Source organism: Mauremys mutica, chromosome 5, assembly GCF_020497125.1.
Source record: "Mauremys mutica isolate MM-2020 ecotype Southern chromosome 5, ASM2049712v1, whole genome shotgun sequence".
Classification (NCBI taxonomy): domain Eukaryota; kingdom Metazoa; phylum Chordata; order Testudines; family Geoemydidae; genus Mauremys; species Mauremys mutica.
In genome coordinates this window covers 100,306,841-100,324,889 of record NC_059076.1, presented here as the reverse complement: position 1 = coordinate 100,324,889, position 18,049 = coordinate 100,306,841, and the positions used below count along the sequence as shown (strand labels likewise).

The window sequence follows — 18,049 nt, the reverse complement described above, 5'->3', positions numbered from 1 at the left end:
TTCGTGTCAGCCTCTAGTTAGTAGGGGTTTGGCTGCACCAGGAAACTAACTGGACTAGCTCCCCAGTTATTCTGGAATAAATGTTCACATGGGTAGCTATTTCAGAAAATCTATTGTGCTTTAAATTCACAATCTACCTTAATCTGCAATATCTTTCAAGTGTAGACAGTCCATAGGTTGCTGAAAGGTAGAGAGCTTTTTTTGCCCAACTCCTTCTTGGAGTCTTCTGATTGTTTTGGTGGGGGAATATAGAGGAAAGGGGAAAGTAACTGCTGTAAGGAATGTGAGGTCTCTAGTACTTCATACCTCCCTTATGCTTTTACGGTTCTGTTGCCCAGTGAACAGCTTCAGTGTTTGCTTCTGCTCATAGTGTCCTGATGAATCTTGCCGGTGTCACTCCAGCCCACCAGTTTCTAAATAGCAATTGTGAAACTGACCGGAGTTAACTTAACTGGGGAAGCTATGAGCAGCTGCCAAAGCACTGACGCATATTGTCTTCAGGCTCAGAAAGACAGCACTGCATTACTTATATATTTGTTCGTATTTGGACTACCATAACATTTTCAATCATAACTGATAGAAATGTTATATTGATATGTAAGTCCGGAAGGACGTAGAGAGGTCATCTGGTCCAGCCCTCTGGGCTGATGCAAGACCAGGTTACCTAGACCACCCCTGACAGGTGTTTGTCTAACCTGTTCTTTAAAACCTCCCGTGATGGGGATTCTAAAACATCCCTTGGAAGCCTGTCCCAGTACTTAACTATCCTTATAGTTACGTTTTTCCTAATATCTAACCTAAATCTTCCTTGCCGCTGATTAAGCCCATTACTTCTTGTCCTACCTTCAGTGAACATAGAGAACAATTTTGATCACTGTTCTCTTTATAACAGCCTTTAACACATTTGAAGAATGTTATCAGGTGCCCCCCAGTCATCTTTTCTGAAAACTAAATTTGCTCATTTTTTTTAACAGTTCCTCATGGGTCATGTTTTCTAAACTTTTATTAATTGCTCTTCTCTGGACTCCAGCGTGGCCACATCTTTCTTAAAGTGTCATGCCCAGAACTGGACACAGTACTCCAGCTGAGGCCTCACCAGCACTGAGTAGAGTCGGACAATTATCTCTTGTGTCTTGCAAATGACACCCCTTTTAATACAACCCAGAATATTACTCTTTTGCAACTGTATCACATTGTTGACTCATATTTAATTTGTGATCCACTGTAACCCTCCGATCCTTTTCAGTAGTCCTCCTTCCTAGCCAATTATTCTCCATTTTGCAGTTTTGCATTTAATTTTTTCTTCCCAGTTCTTGTGGTTCTTTTCAGTTGTCTTTATTGAATTTCATCTTGTTAATTTCAGACCCCAGTTTGAGAACATACCATTGATAATGACCCTTTAAGTATGGTTTTTCAACTAGTTGTTTACCCTCCATATATTATTTTCATCTAGACCACACTTCCCTTAGTTGGCTTATGAGAACATCATGGAGACTGTCAAAAGTCTTACTGAAATCAAGATATATCTCATCTACAGCTTCCCCTTATCTGCTAGGCCAGCAACCCTGTTTAGTAAGGAAATTAGGTTGGTTTTGCATGATTTCTTCTTGTCAAATTCATGTTGGCTATTGCTTATTACCCTGTTATCCTTTAGGTGTTTCCAAATTGATTGTTTAATAATTAGTTCAGTATCTTTCCAGGTATTGAAGTTAGGCTGACTGGTCTATAATTCCCCTGGTCCTCTTTGTTCCCCTCTTTAAAGATAGGTAGTAGACTTGCCCTTATCTAGTCCTCTGGGACCTCACTCGGTCCTCCCTGAATTAACAAAGATAATTGCTAACAGTTCAGAGATTGTTTCAGCTCATTCCTTAAGCACCCTAGGATGAATATCATCTGGTCCTGCCTCCTTAAGTACATCTAACTCAGCTAAATATTCTTTAACATGTTCTTTCCATATTTTGGCTTGAATTCTTTCCCTTTTGTTGCTCATACTAATTGTGTTGAGTATCTAGTCACCATTAACCTTTTTAGTGAAGACCGAAGCCAAATAGGCATCATATACCTCATCCTTCTTGCTGTCTGTTGTTAGCTCTTCTTTCTGCTAAATAGAGGGCCTACACTTTACTTAGTTTTTCTCTTGCTCCTAATGTATTTACAGAACCTCTTCTTTTTGTCCTTTATGTCTCTGGGCAGTTGTAACTCATTTTGTTTTTGTCCCTACATGCTTGTGATTTTCTTTTATATTCAACTGTAATAATTTGTCTGTTTCTTCTTTTTGTAGGATTCCTTTTTGATTTTCAGATCCTGATGCAACCATATTCGCTTCTTACTATTTTTCCTATCTTCCCTTCGCATCAGGATAGTTTGCTGTTGCACTTTTAATATTGTCACTTTCAGGAACTGCCAGCTCTACTGAACTTTTTTCCCTTAGGTTTTCTTCCCATGGGACTTACCTACCAGTTCCCTGAGTTTGTTATAGTCTGCTTTTTTGAAGTCTATTATCCTTGCTCTGCTGCTCTCACTCATTGTTTATTCTTATGGCTAGTCTATACTAGAAGCGCTACATTGGTACAGCTGCGCTGCTGTAGCATGCCTGGTGAAGATGCTCTATGCTGACGGGATAGCTCTCTCCTATCAGCATAATAGCTTCCGCCTCTCACAGAGATGAGGTAATGTCAATGGGAGACGCTCTCCTCCCAACATAATGCCAGTATGGACAGTGCTTAGGTTGCTGTAATTTGCATTACTCAGGGGGGTGACTTTTTATATCTACTTAAGCGGTAATGTAGACCTGCCCTTAGAATCGTGAAATTTATCGTTTCATGATCATTTTAATCCAAATTGCCTTCAGCCTTCATTTTTGTAATCATTTCCTCCCTGTTAGTTGGAATCAAGTCTAAACGGCCTCCCCCTCCCCCCCTCCCGGTTACTTCTGAAAGAAGAAGTTTTCCCCAATATATTCCTATGACTTATTGAACATCTTGTGTTTTGACATATTACTTTTCCAACAGATGTCTGGGTAAAGTTCCCCATTACTACTATGACTTGTGTTTTGGATATTTCTGTTGTTTGTTCTAGAAATGCCTCATACACTTCCTCCACCTGATTTGGTGGTCTGCAGTAGACCCCTGCCAGGACATTGCCTCTTCACCCAGAGACTTTCAACTGGTCTGCCTCTTACCTTCTTCTGGATCTCATAACAAATGTCTATATTCTTGGTGTATAACGCAACACCACCTCCTTTTCCCCCCCTGCCTGTTCTTTCTGAACACAGAATAATTCTCTATGCCAGGGGTGGCCAGCCTGAGAAGGAGCCAGAATTTACCAATGTACTGTGTTAAGAGCCACAGTAATATGTCAGCAGCCCGCCATCAGCTCTCCCTCCACCCTGCTCCCAGTGCCTCCCACCCACTGGCAGCCCCACTGATCAGCACCTGCCCCTCCCTCTCCACACCTCCCAATCAGCTGTTTTGTGGCGTGCAGGAGGCTCTGGGGGGAGGAGCGAGGGTACATCAGGCTGAGGGGAGGGGGTAGGAAGGAACGGAGCGTGGGCAGGGCCTATGGCAGAGCCAGGGGTTGAGCTGCGAGCACCCCCTGGCACATTGGAGTGTTGGTGCCGGTAGCTCCAGCCCCAGAGTAGGTGCCTATACAAGAAGCCGCATATTAACTTCTGAAGAGCCGCATGTGGCTCTGGAGCTACAGGTTGACCATCCCTGCTCTATCCCAATATTCTAGTCATGAGATTTATCCTACCCAGTCTTTAACTAGCATCATAAGTAATAATTTGGCTTATGTACTAATACTTCCAGTTCTTCTTGTTTATTTCCCTTACTCCTTGCATTTCTGTATAGACATTCAAGATGTTGAACAGATTTCCTCACTGTTTCCCTCTTGTTGGTCCTGTGACACATAAAAACGGCCGTACCGGGTCAGACCAAAGGTCCATCTAGCCCAGTATCTGACTACCGACAGTGACCAATGCCAGGTGCCCCAGAGGGAGTGAACCTAACAGGCAATGATCAAGTGATCTCTCTCCTGCCATCCATCTCCATCCTCGGACGAACAGAGGCTAGGGACACCATTTTTACCCATCCTAGCTAATAGCCATTTATGGACTTAGCCACCATGAATTTATCCAGTTCCCTTTTAAACATTGTTATAGTCCTAGCCTTCACAACCTCCTCAGGTAAGGAGTTCCACAAGTTGACTGTGCGCTGCGTGAAGAACTTCCTTTTATTTGTTTTAAACCTGCTGCCTATTAATTTCATTTGGTGACCCCTAGTTCTTGTATTATGGGAATAAGTAAATAACTTTTCCTTATCCACTTTCTCAACATCACTCATGATTTTAAATACCTCTATCATATCCCCCCCCTTAGTCTTCTCTTTTCCAAGCTGAAGAGTCCTAGCCTCTTTAATCTTTCCTCGTATGGGACCCTCTCCAAACTCCTAATCATTTCAGTTGCCCTTTTCTGAACCTTTTCTAGTGCTAGAATATCTTTTTTGAGGTGAGGAGACCACGTCTGTACACAGTATTCGAGATGTGGGCATACCATGGATTTATATAAGGGCAATAATATATTCTCGGTCTTATTCTCTATCCCCTTTTTAATGATTCCTAACATCCTGTTTGCTTTTTTGACCGCCTCTGCACGCTGCGTGGACATCTTCAGAGAACTATCCACGATGACTCCAAGATCTTTTTCCTGATTCGTTGTAGCTAAATTAGCTCCCATCATATTGTATGTATAGTTGGGGTTATTTTTTCCAATATGCATTATTTTACATTTATCCACATTACATTTCATTTGCCATTTTGTTGCCCAATCACTTAGTTTTGTGAGATCTTTTTGAAGTTCTTCACAATCTGCTTTGGTCTTAACTATCTTGAGTAGTTTAGTATCATCTGCAAACTTTGCCACCTCACTGTTTACCCCTTTCTCCAGATCATTTATGAATAAATTGAATAGGATTGGTCCTAGGACTGACCCTTGGGGAACACCACTATTTACCCCTCTCCATTCTGAGAATTTACCATTAATTCCTACCCTGTGTTCCCTGTCCTTTAACCAGTTCTCAATCCATGAAAGGACCTTCCCTTTTATCCCATGACAGCTTAATTTACGTAAAAGCCTTTGGTGAGGGACCTTGTCAAAGGCTTTCTGGAAATCTAAGTACACTATGTCCACCGGATCCCCCTTGTCCACATGTTTGTTGACCCCTTCAAAGAACTCTAATAGATTAGTAAGACACGATTTCCCTTTACAGAAACCATGTTGACTATTGCTCAACAGTTTGTTTTTCTGTGTGTCTGACAATTTTATTCTTAACTATTGTTTCGACTAATTTGCCCGGTACCGACGTTAGACTTACCAGTCTGTAATTGCCGGGATCACCCCTAGAGCCCTTTTTAAATATTGGCGTTACATTAGCTAACTTCCAGTCATTGGGTACCGAAGCCGATTTAAAGGACAGGTTACAAACCTTAGTTAATAGTTCCGCAACTTCACATTTGAGTTCTTTCAGAACTCTTGGGTGAATGCCATCTGGTCCCGGTGACTTGTTAATGTTGAGTTTATCAATTAATTCCAAAACCTCCTATAGTGACACTTCAATCTGTGACAGTTCCTCAGATTTGTCACCTACAAAAGCTAGCTCAGGTTTGGGAATCTCCCTAACATCCTCAGCCGTGAAGACTGAAGCAAAGAATCCATTTAGTTTCTCCGCAATGACTTTATCGTCTTTAAGCGCTCCTTTTGTATTTTGATCGTCAAGGGGCCCCACTGGTTGTTTAGCAGGCTTCCTGCTTCTGATGTACTTAAAAAACATTTTGTTATTACCTTTGGAGTTTTTGGCTAGCCGTTCTTCAAACTCCTCTTTGGCTTTTCTTATTATACTCTTGCACTTAAGTTGGCAGTGTTTGTGCTCCTTTCTATTTGCTTCACTAGGATTTGACTTCCACTTTTTAAAGGAAGTCTTTTTATCTCTCACTGCTTCTTTTACATGGTTGTTAAGCCACGATGGCTCTTTTTTAGTTCTTTTACTGTTTTTCTTAATTTGGGGTATACATTGAAGTTGGGCCTCTATTATGGTGTCTTTAAAAAGGGTCCATGCAACTTGCAGGGATTTCACTTTAGTCACTGTACCTTTTAACTTTTGTTTAACTAACCCCCTCAGTTTTGTATAGTTCCCCCTTTTGAAATTAAATGCCACAGTGTTGGGCTGTTGAGGTGTTCTTCCCACCACAGGGATGTTGAAAGCTATTGTATTATGGTCACTATTTCCAAGTGGTCCTGCTATAGTTACCTCTTGGACCACCTCCTGCGCTCCACTCAGGATTAAATCTAGAGTTGCCTCTCCCCTTGTGGGTTCCCGTACCAGCTGCTCCATGAAGCAGTCATTTAAAGTATCGAGAAATTTTATCTCTGCATTTCGTCCTGAAGTGAAATGTTCCCAGTCAATATGGGGATAATTGAAATCCCCCACTATTATTCTGTTAAGGTAACCATTTTTATACCTGCCTATGGGCTTTTATCACCTGACCCCTTTGAACCTGATTTAAAGCCCTCCTCACTAAATTGGCGAGTTGGTGTACCTGCCTGGGGTCTAACTCAGAATGGGAAGGATGGTCAAGAACATCACCCTTGCTCCCAGAGCCGTGCAGTCACTGTGCAGGGGCCTACCTGACAATATCATTAGTGCCCAGGTGGATGAGCAGGACATCCCGGGACATCCTGTCAGGTTGGCAGATAGAAGCTTAAAATTCAGTTCTACTCTGGAAAAGTGACTAAAAATAGCACATTGCTGCTTTTTGCTCCTGTTAGCACTGCAGGACCAATATAGCTATGAAAGAGTGAGGTAGCTTCTACTGTGACTTGTGCATCAGCAACAGAATTGTTAATGAACAGAACCAATAATGTTCCTGCCAACACATGCACTTAACTTGATTCATATGAGTAGTCCTATTGAAATCAGTGTGCAGTTGGTGAGCACAAGGGAACTACTTGTATGAATAAAGTTAGGCCGTGTCTACATGCTAACACTTTTTGGCTATAACCTGAGGTGTGAATTTTAAACTGATACGTTATAAAGCCCTGGTATAAAGTAGATGCTCTTATTCCAGTATGGGAGTGCCTTTTTATGGTTGATTTGGCATTTGTGAAAGGGTGTATGCTAACCAAAAAACCCACACATGTTCCAGAACAAGTGTCCTCACTTGGTTGGTATAACTATGTTGGTATAACTGATAAAGCTTTTTCATATAGACATACTTTGAATTTGCCGGATTAGGATATCTGCTCCGATTTCAGAATTTTCCATTGCTATGAGCCAGAAGGAACCATGCTTAATTTTCAGATCCCAGGCTGAGTTCTTATCGTTAGCAGTTGGAAGAAAATATCTTTGCTTTTACATTGAGCTGTCTTTTGGACTAGAATCATGTCTATCCTTGACTGTCACTTGTCATAGTAAAGACAATCATTAAATTTTACAGAAATTACTGGTTGGAGTGCTTCTTTGCCTCACCCCCCACATCTGAAGGGAATTTTCTACTCTTTAATCATAAGTGGATTTTTCAAGCTCTTCCCATGTTGATTACGTAAACAAACAATTTGTCATAAACAAAGTTAATAGCATGTTATCAGTCTTTAGTGTACAATACCCAAACATGAGTTAAATGGCATTCAGGAAGCAAAGGCTGTATGTCCCGCAGGTGGTACTGGATGAGACTGCAGGATGATTTTGCATATCAGCTGGCTTTTAAAGGGACTGCACTACAGTTAGCTGGTGTTCAATAGTGTGCTCAAAGCAGAGGAACTTACTAGCAGGGTTTCAGAATATTGTGCTCCAGAACTGAGAGTACAATTTTAAAAACCTGCTGGTTAACTCACATTTTCATCCTAAACATGTTCATCTGAATTTTATGGCTGCTCCTCAAGACCTTTGAATCAAGTGTGCTGTATTCACTATTAAAATCAATATTTTTCTCATGCAAATGCTAATAGAATAACTGGATAGTGTGTTAATGTTCCTATTAATAGTATTTACACTAATGTAGTATTTCATTATGACCTGTAAGTATTCAAAACACTTCTATGTGACATATCATTAAACATAGATTCTTAGATTCTAGGACTGGAAGGGACCTTGAGAGATCATCGAGTCCAGTCCCCTGCCCTCATGGCAGGAACAAATACTGTCTAGACCATCCCAGATAGACATTTATCTAACCTACTCTTAAATATCTCCATAGATGGACATTCCACAACCTCCCTAGGCAATTTATTCCAGTGTTTAACCACCCTGATAGCTAGGAACTTTTTCCTAATGTCCAACCTAAATCTCCCTTGCTGCAGTTTAAGCCCATTGCTTCTTGTTCTATCCTTAGAGGCTAAGGTGAACAAGTTTTCTCCCTCCTCCTTATGACACCCTTTTAGATACATGCGCATGACCATTTCACTAGACCTGTGGGTTGACCAAGGAATCAGGATAATAGGACAAATGAAGTGAGGTCCACCACTCAACTTGGTGGCATTTCTGCCTGTATGTATGTAATAACTTTTGAAAACTGCAGCTAATCAATTGCAAACATTCAGGGAAATGTTTTGGTATCAATGGGCAGAACCCTATTGATTTTGGGGAAAATTGGAAGAGCCACTAAAATCAGGCTCACTAAATTCAGGCAGGGCCGCCCGGGGGGGGGAAGTGGGGCAATTTGCCCCGGGCTCCGCAGGGGCTCCCACCAGAACAGCCGAGGCTCCCAGCCCGACCCCGTCTCCGCCCCTCTCCCGGAGCCTCAGCGCATTCAGCAGCGTCCTTGGATAGCGGCGCACCATGGCTCTGGCGGGGCCCCTGAGCTCCGCCCTGCTCAGAGCCGCGTGGTCAGGGGGTGGGGCTGCGAGCTCCAGCAGGGCCTGAGCTCCCTCCGCTCGGCCCGGAGCTCTCAGCCCCGCCCCCTGACCACACGGCTCTGAGCGGGGAGGGGCTCGGGCCCCGCCGGAGCCACGCTGCTTCTGTCGAGGGACACTGCTGGATGCGCTGAGGCTCCGGGTGAGGGGGGAGCCGGGGGCCGGGGGGGTTGGCTAAGGGGCAGGGAGTCCCGGGGACAGTCATGGCACAGGGAGGGGGTAGAGGTTGGGGGGGCGGTCAGGGGACAGGGAACGGGGGAGGGTTGGATTGTGGGTGTTCCGGGGGTCTGTCATGACTCAGCTGGGGGGTGGGTGGATAGGGGACAGGGAGTGGGGGGCGGGGTCCCGGGGTGGGGTCTCTGGGGGACGGTCAGGGGACAAGGAGCAGGATGGGTCAGGGATTCTGGGGGGGGGCAGTCGGGGAGCAGGAAGTGGGTGGGGGTTGGATAGGGGGCAGGGCCAGGCTGTTTGGGAGGAACAGCCTTCCCTACCTTAAAGCTCATTCAGCAGTTTGAGGCTTGCAGAAGAGCCAAGCTGTTAGCTTTTCCATTAGGGCTACCATCCCTTTCACTTCTCAAATGCCAAATTATAGTCTATATTTAATTTCAGTGCCATAGGGAGATTCATGTCAGGGGAGGGTAGCTTCATTTAAAATTAGCCACTGGGGGAGGGATCACATGAGAAGAGCAATATCCTTCCCAATCCTACCAAGGGAGACACCCCTCCTCCCCCTGGTCCCCTGCATTCCCTGAGGCTCAAGAGGGGTTAATTCAGTGGTTCTCAAACTTTTATACTGGTGACTCCTTTCACATAGCAAACCTCTGAGTGCAACCCCCCCCCCTTATAAATTAAAAATACTTTTTTATATATTTAACACTATTATAAATGCTGGAGGCAAAGCCAGGTTTGAGGTGGAGGCTGACAGCTCACGATCTCCAGTAATAACCTCATGACCCCCTGAAGGGGTCCTGACCCCCAGTTTGAGAACCCCTGGGTTAATTTTATTTTAGCACCCTGTGTCCATTCACATGCATGTGCTATTTTGAGCATTTCAGTTTTCACAACATAGGCTCATCCCAGATTCTGGAACAAGCTCAAATGCTCAGTTCATGGAGTATGTACATAAGCTATACTAAAGACAAACCCACAGTAACCGTCTCCAGTTTGTGAGGGACCCCATGGAGCTAGTCTCTAGGAAACAGATAAATGCATGGAGGTTAAGTCCATGTGTAAGGAATGGTGTCCCTAGCTTCTGTGTGTCAGAGGGTGGAGATGGATGGCAGGAGAGAGATCACTTGATCATTACCTGTTAGTTTTACTCCCTCTGGGGCACTTGGCATTGGCCACTGTCGGTAGACAGGATACTGGGCTGAGTGGACCTTTGGTTTGACCCAGTGTGGCTGTTCTTATGCTCTAACCTAAATGAACCCAAAGTTATGGAGACAGATATGAGTCAAGGAAGCCAGCAGAGTATCAGAAACCTGGAAAAATCTCTGACTGGATGGGCTCAGGCGTTGGATCACAAGCTGAGGTGGTTCAAAAGTTTTGGATTTTTTTTAAGCAGAATTTTTGTTGTTGTTTCTTTAAACAATCAAACACAGCAAGGGGCAAATATTTGGCCACACACTTCTGAAACCCCAAACCATATTCAGGTTTTGGCAGACTAATTTCAGCTTTTCAATTAAAAAAACCACAACAAATTTTGAAGGAAAGCAGACATTGTCCGTGATTTTTTTCTGCTTTTAAAAACCCCCTAGTTTTCGATCCAGAAAAAGTTTTGACAGAAAATATTTGTCCAACCCTTTTAATGAGCTTTAGTGCCTTTTAGCACTAGTTGATGCTGAGAACCAGTGATACCTTCTAAAGAAGTTTTCTCAAAACTGGGTTTGTGCTGAGATGTAGAAGGTTTATTTTTCCCAGGGCCATCCGGGGGGTGGGAGCAAGTGGGGCAATTTGCGCCGGGCCCCGCAGGGGCCCCCACGAGAATATAGTATTGTATAGTATTGCAAGTTTTTTTATGGAAGGGGCCCCCGAAATTGCTTTGCCCCAGGCCCCCTGAATCCTCTGGGCGGCCCTGAATTCAGGATACAGCAATGACACACCGACCTCATAGAGAGCAGTGGGGAAGAAAGTAAAGTCTCTATGGAGATGAGCACGAGGTTGGGATTTCACGGTTAGGGATGAGGGTGGTGTTAGGCTACTAGAGAACTTCCTTTGCCTAGAGCACCAAAAGGAGACACTGGGCCTGATTTTAGTGGAAATCGGGATGCTTGGAAGCCTTTCATCCCCTGATCTGACCAGCACACCCCCTTGCCATGACTCTCACCCCTGTATCCTGAGTGACCAAATGGCAACTCAGGGGTGAGGGGCCTAGTCATAGTGGAGGCGAAGGACCCTGGTAGATGTACAGTTCCACCTACATAAGCAATGAAGTGTATGACCCTCTAGTTTAATCTGACTTAACCTAGCAGCCTGAAATTTCCAAAAGAGTAACCCTTTTCATTACATTGAACTGAAATGTATTTGAAAATAGATATATTACAGTTAGCATTTCTGATACTGCTGCTGATGGGAATTTTGCTTTAAAAAAAACCAAAAAAACAAATAAAGTGATGTCATCTGCAGTGGTTGGGACCCTAATGTCAAACTGTGCTAACAAGTTTTTAAATTACTTTGCCTTCTGATTGTTAAAAATTACATAGTAGAGTAATACTAATTTAAGTGTTATAGTCAAGAGTTAACCAGTTTCTAGCCCGTTTTCATAATCTTTAAGGACTTGTTACACTGTCTATGTAACTTTTTTATTTTTTTAGAATAATAGTCACCAACAATAGTAGCCTAAGAAAATATGAGTATACTTGAAAATGCATTTAATTATATTTCATAGTTAATGTGCCGAGGGTCTTACTTTTTGACAGAGTTCTGAACAAAACTTCACTCCTTTTTATGGAGAGAAGTAAACAATTTTGCTCCAGGTTATGTAATAAAGTTCATTAATTTTGATAATATTGTACAGTGCTCTCTGGGTTCCCAATCTATTTTTTGCACTTGTAACTGACTGACTAAATTTATTCTGTAATCTCTGATTTAGGAATATTTTGAGTTTGGGGAGTAAAATCTATTTTATGGACTAAAATATAGTTAATATGGTTGATAAGTGAGTCTGCATACTAAAAAAAAAATAATAAAAAAATCAAAATCATGTATGGCCAAATTGTAAAATAGCATTTATAATGGTTTACAAATATCCCAAATCAATAATTCCTTTATTTTACTTAAGCAGATAGTATAGATCTTTCCATGTTAGAAGTTTATAGTTAATTTTCTTTTTATTTAAAAGTGAAGTTAAAGGTGTCTTGTCTTAGACCAGGGGTCTCAAACTCAAATGACCCCGAGGGCCGCATGAGGACTAGTGCATTGGCCCGAGGGCCGCATCACTGACACGCCCCCTTGCTGCCCCTGGCCCCACCCCCAATCCACCCCTTCCATGAGGCCCCGCCCCTGCCCTGTCTCTTCTCCACCTCCTCCCCTAAGCGCGCGCAGTTTTAATAAATATATACACTCAGTAATGCACCTCACTCAAAGGACAAAACACGCACTTAGATTTACTGCCTAAGGCTCTGGGAGGGAGTTTGGGTGGGGGAGGGGGTCTGGATGCAGGCTCTGTGCTCGATGCAGGCTCCAGGCTGCGGCAGGGGGTGGGGGTGCAGGCTTTGGGACGGAGTTTGGGGATAGGAGGGAGTGCAGGGGTGAGGGCTGTGGGGCTGAGGGCGAGGGGTACATGATGCAGGAGGGGGCTCAGGGCTAGGGAAGAGGGTTGGGCTGTGGGGTGAGGGCTGTGGATGAGGGGTTCATGATGCGAGGGGGCTCAGGGCTAGGGAAGAGGGTTGGGCTGTGGGGTGAGGGCTGTGGATGAGGGGTTCATGATGCGAGGGGGCTCAGGGCTAGGGAAGAGGTTTGGAGTGTGGGGTGAGGGCTGTGGATGAGGGGTTCATGATGTGGGGGCGCTCAGGGCTGGGGCAGAGGATTAGGGTGCGGGGGGATGAGGGGTTCATGATGTGTGGGCGCTCAGGGCTGGGGCAGAGGATTAGGGTGTGGGGGGATGAGGGCTCTGGCTGGGGCTGAGGATTAGGGTGCAGGGGGATGAGGGGTTCATGATGTGTGCTCAGGGCTGGGGCTGAGGATTAGGGTGCGGGGGGAATGAGGGCTCTGGCTGGGGCTGAGGGTTTGGGGTTGGAGAGGCTCAGGGTAAGGGAAGCCTGCCTTGCCAGTACTGGCGGAGGGCAGGCACTAGGACCCTGCACCCTAATCCTCAACCCCAGCCAGAGCCCTCATCCCCCCACACCCTAATCCTCTGCCCCAGCCCTGAGCGCCCCCACATCATGAACCCCTCATCCCCCCGCACCCTAATCCTCTGCCCCAGCCCTGAGCGCTTCCCTTCCCCCCCCCCCCCCAGCCCGGCCCCGGCGGGTCCCGCTTTCCCCCCCCCCTTACCCGAGCGCGTCTCCGGCGGTCCCGCTCAGAGCCGCGTGGTGAGGGGGCGGGGCTGGGAGCTCCACGCCAAGCGCAGCGCTCAGCCCAGAGCTCCCAGCCCCGCCCCCTCCCCACGCGGCTCGGATCGGGGCGGGGCTCAGGCGCTCGGACGGAGACTCGGCGCTCTATGCGCCGAGGCTCCAGGAGAGGGGCGGAGGCGGGAGCCTCCGCTTTTCTCTTGGGGGCCCCTGCGGAGCTCCCCTGGGGAGCTCCGCGGGCCGCAGGGAAGAGCTCCGCGGGCCGCATGCGGCCCGCGGGCCGCATGTTTGAGACCCCTGTCTTAGACTGTGTGGGCGAGAAGGAAGGAGTATAATCTTTTGAAACAAGGGTAATCCTGCAATCTCTTCACATGTAGAACTACTAGAGACCAAAAGTGGGAATTGACTTGTGGAATTGACTGCTGGATCAGGTCTGAAGTAACCAATAATCTTATGGATTTTCACATATAGTGGTTAATTAACATTTCTCATTAAAACACAGTTTGTCTGTGAAGCTTTTCAGTTTTATAACATCAAAGAGAAAAGTGTGTATAAAAACAAAACAAAAATACAATCTTACGGCACTGTGAAGTTGCTCCTTCATCTGGGCTTTGTGTGTCTGTTTTCTGTATGATTTATGTTGTGAACTCCTCAGTGCAGGGAACCCTTGCACTGTGTCCTGTAGAGTATTTAGCATGCTTTTGTCACTCAAATGGTGTTCAGGTTCTCCATGTTTAGTGATGCCTACCAAAACATGATTGCAAGGGCTTATCTATGCTAGGAAGTTGTAACAGTTTAACTATGGCAGTATAGTTAAAGCAATATTAAACCCCCTTCCCTCCCCCCTCCAATGCAGTGTGGACATAATTATGTTGCTATAAAGGTGCTTTATACCTGTACAGTTGTTCCTCTACTGGAAGGGGGATAACTATACTGATATAAATGCTTTTACTTGTAATTATTTTGGTCAAAAAGTCAGACCCTTAGCCAAAATAATTATACCAGTAAATCTTTTCAGCATAGACCAGGCATAAGATTCCAAGGTAGGAAGAAGTATGTGCTTCTTAGCTCTCTTTTCTGAAATTTCATTAAACTAATTAGCTCTGAGTAATCGGAGCAACAAATTTTGTAATAGTAATATCTCAACACTCAACACATTGAGGCCATCCTGTTCTAAACACCTATTTTTACTTCTTCATAATGGTTTCAACAACTTCCCTTTTGGACTAAAACCTCTCTTTAGTAGCCCAAATCTAACTTTTTTTTTTAATATGGAATTTTTTTATATGGAATGAAATTTAAATTTGAGCTTTTTAAATTGTGTGTGGGGGTGGGTGGAGGGGTGGGGGGGGGGAATCTTGTTTAAACAAAAATTAAGGTGGTTTTTGTTGCAGATACCTGAAAGTACATTGATTATTAAAATTAAAGTTGCTCTGGACTGAGTTTTCTATAAGGACACTTGCCTAGAAAATAAATAGAACTTTAGTTCATAATTAAAATTATAAGAAATTTTAAAATAATGGTCTGGTCATGCAAGTACTCAATTTTTGTTAATGTTTTTGAGCACTCTTGTTTGCATCTTAATTCTGTGCATTCAAATATTTTGTTAGTATCATATATATTAGTAAAAATGACATTCCATTTACTGACTGAGCTGTTTTTTGTTGTTAAAGTGTGAGAAAAGAATCTCTCTTATTTTTTTCCAAGAAAGGCATGCTTTCATAACTGTAAAATTTTAATCTGACTTTTTGAAGCTGCTTATAAAAATTCTCCTTTGGGCTGAGATTAATTATGTGAAAAATGAGAAAACCATAAGAAAGAAAAATAGTGATTAGATTGAAAAAACTCTTTAGTCTTTTATAGCAGTGGTGTCCTTCATACAGGTCCTTTCTTCACTAGGAAGACAAGGGGTATGTTTAGCAGCTACATTAACTAACACACGTTAAAAACTTAGCGTCAGTAAATTAAGTTATAGTTTGAAATGTGTTAACTGGTAAAGGTAAGCCTTAGGTTCACCCTATGCTTTAACTTATCAGTTCAACACGTGTTTGTTAATTAGCATGTGTTAATTAACATAACATAAAAATGGCCATACTGGGTCAGACCAAAGGTCCATCTAGCCCAGTATCCTGTCTTCCGACAGTGGCCAATGCCAGATGCCCCAGAGGGAATGAACAGAATGGGTTTAGACCCCATATATTATATGTATAATTGGAATTATGCTTTCCAATGTGCATTATTTTGCATTTATCAACATTGAATTTCATCTGCCATTTTGTTGCCCAGTCACCCGGTTTTGAGAGATCCCTTTGTAGCTCTTCTCTGTCTGCTATGGACTTAACTATGTTGAGCAATTTTGTATCATCTGCAAATTTTGCCACCTCATTCTTTACCCATTTTTCCAGATCATTTATGAATATATTGAATAGGACTGGTCCCAATACAGACCCCTGGGGTACACCACTATTTGCCTCTCTTAATTCTGAAAACTGACCATTTACTCCTATCCTTTGTTTCCTATCTTTTAACCAGTTACCAATCCATCAGAGGACTTTCCCTCTTATCCCATGACAGCTGACTTTGCTATAAAAGCCTTTGGTGAGGGACCTTTCAAAGGCTTTCTGAAAATCTGTATCCACTGGAACCCCCTTGTCCACACGCTTATTGACCCACTCAAAGATTTGTAGTAGATTGGTGAGGCATGATTTCTCTTTACAAAACCTATGTTGACTCTTCTCCAACAAATTATATTCATCTATGGGTACGTCTACACTACGGGACTATTCCGAATTTGCATAAACCGGTTTTGTAAAACAGATTTTATAAAATCGATTGCGCGCGGCCACACTAAGCACATTAATTCGGTGGTGTGCGTCCGCGGTCCGAGGCTAGCGTCGGCTTCTGGAGCGTTGCACTGTGGGTAGCTATTCCCTAGCTATCCCATAGTTCCCGCAGCCTCCCCCGCCCCTTGGAACTTCTGGGTTGAGATCCCAGTGCCTGATGGGGCAAAAATCATTGTCGCGGGTGGTTCTGGGTAAATGTCGTTAGTCACTCCTTCCTCTGGGAAAGCAACGGCAGACAAGCATTTCGCGCCTTTTTCCCCTGGATTGCCCTGGCAGATGCCATAGCATGGCAATCATGGAGCTTGTTTTGCCTTTTGTGACTCTCACCGTATGTGTACTAGATGCCGCTCACAGAGGCGATTCAGCAGCGCTACACAGCAGCATGCTTTTGCTTTTGCATGACAGCAGAGATGGTTACCAGTCATACTGCACCATCCAAACCCTTCCATAAATTGGAACTGGTGAGGATGATTATGGCTACCAGTCCTTTTGTACCATTTGCTGCTGTCATAAGTGCCCCTGGCTGCTCTTAGCCAGGGGCGCAAAAGCCAAAATTGGGAATGACTCCCTGAGTCAATCCCTCCTTTTTGGTATCTAAAAATAGAATCAGTCCTGCCTAGAATATAGGTAAGTGTACTAGATAACCACTGTATCATAGAACCAGAGAGCACAGCTGCTCTGTGTCAGATCCTGCAGAAACTTGATATGTATGCTATTCACAGGGGGTGCTCCTGTAACAACCCCACCTGTTGATTCCGTTCTTCCCCCAGCCTTTCTGGGCTACCGTAGCATTGTCCCCCCACTTGTGTGATGAAGTAATAAAGAATGCAGGAATAAAAAGACATGGTGACTTGTTAGTGAGAAATGAGTGGAAGGCAGCCTCCAGCTGCTATGATAGTCCAGACAGGACAGTAAGCAGTGTGGAGAGAAGCTCAGCATCCCTCTGCTAGTCCAGGGGCAAATGAATCTGTTCTTTACACATGAAGGGTGGGGGCTGATGGAGCTCAGCCCCCTGTTGCTATGATGACGATGGTTACCAGCCATACTGCACCATCCACCATCCACCAGAAAAAATTAGAGCCAGGAGCCCTTGATCGACCTGACGGATGCTAGTCAGCATGGTTACTGCCCCATGTGCCAATAGGCTGATGACGAGGACGGTTACCAGTCCTTTTGTACCATCAGCCACCCATGGCGGGGGGGAGTGAGGATGTTGGTGTTGACGGCTGCAGCATCGTGTCTATCTGCAGCATTCAGTAAAGATAGGGTGACATGTAAAAGAGTCAGAGGATTGTTTTCCCTTTCGCTTCTGGGGGTGGGTGGGGGGGTGAGTAGATTGCCAAGCTATGCCCTGACCCACCGCGGACACTGTGTTTGACCCTAGAAGCATTTGGAGCTCAGCCAAGAATGCAAATACTTTTCGGAGGCTGCAGGAACTGTGGGATAGCTTCAGTCCTCCAGTCCATGAGCGTCCATTTGATTCTTTGGCTTTCCGTTACGCTTGTCACGCTGCAGTGCGCTGAGTCCCTGCTATGGCGTCTGTCTGGAGATTTTTAAAAAAGGATTCTGAATTTCATCTTCTGTAACGGAGCGCTGATAGAACGGATTTGCCTGCCCTTACAGCGATCACATCCGCATGGTCCGTGCTGGAGCTCTTTCTTTATTTTGATTTCGGACTGCATCGCCACCCGTGCTGATCGGAGCTCCACGCTGGGCAAACAGGAAATATTCAAAAGTTCGCGGGGCTTTTCCTGTCTACCTGAGCACTGCATCCGAGTTCAGATTGCGGT

The 18,049-nt window shown here is 44.5% G+C and overlaps 1 protein-coding gene across 2 annotated transcripts in view; it reads left to right on the top strand.

Moving 5' to 3' along the window:
- The window catches only part of UBE2K (ubiquitin conjugating enzyme E2 K), a 71,090-nt gene that overhangs the window by 4,424 nt on the left and 48,617 nt on the right, over nt 1-18,049 (top strand). The window contains exons 2-3 of one of the 2 annotated variants that reach the window (XM_045017936.1): nt 2,779-2,785; nt 15,703-15,740. The exons of the other annotated variant lie outside the window; for it this stretch is intronic. Coding sequence (XP_044873871.1) covers nt 2,779-2,785; nt 15,703-15,740 — 45 coding nt within the window. The remainder of the gene's footprint in view (nt 1-2,778; nt 2,786-15,702; nt 15,741-18,049) is intronic. 2 annotated transcript variants of the gene reach the window in all.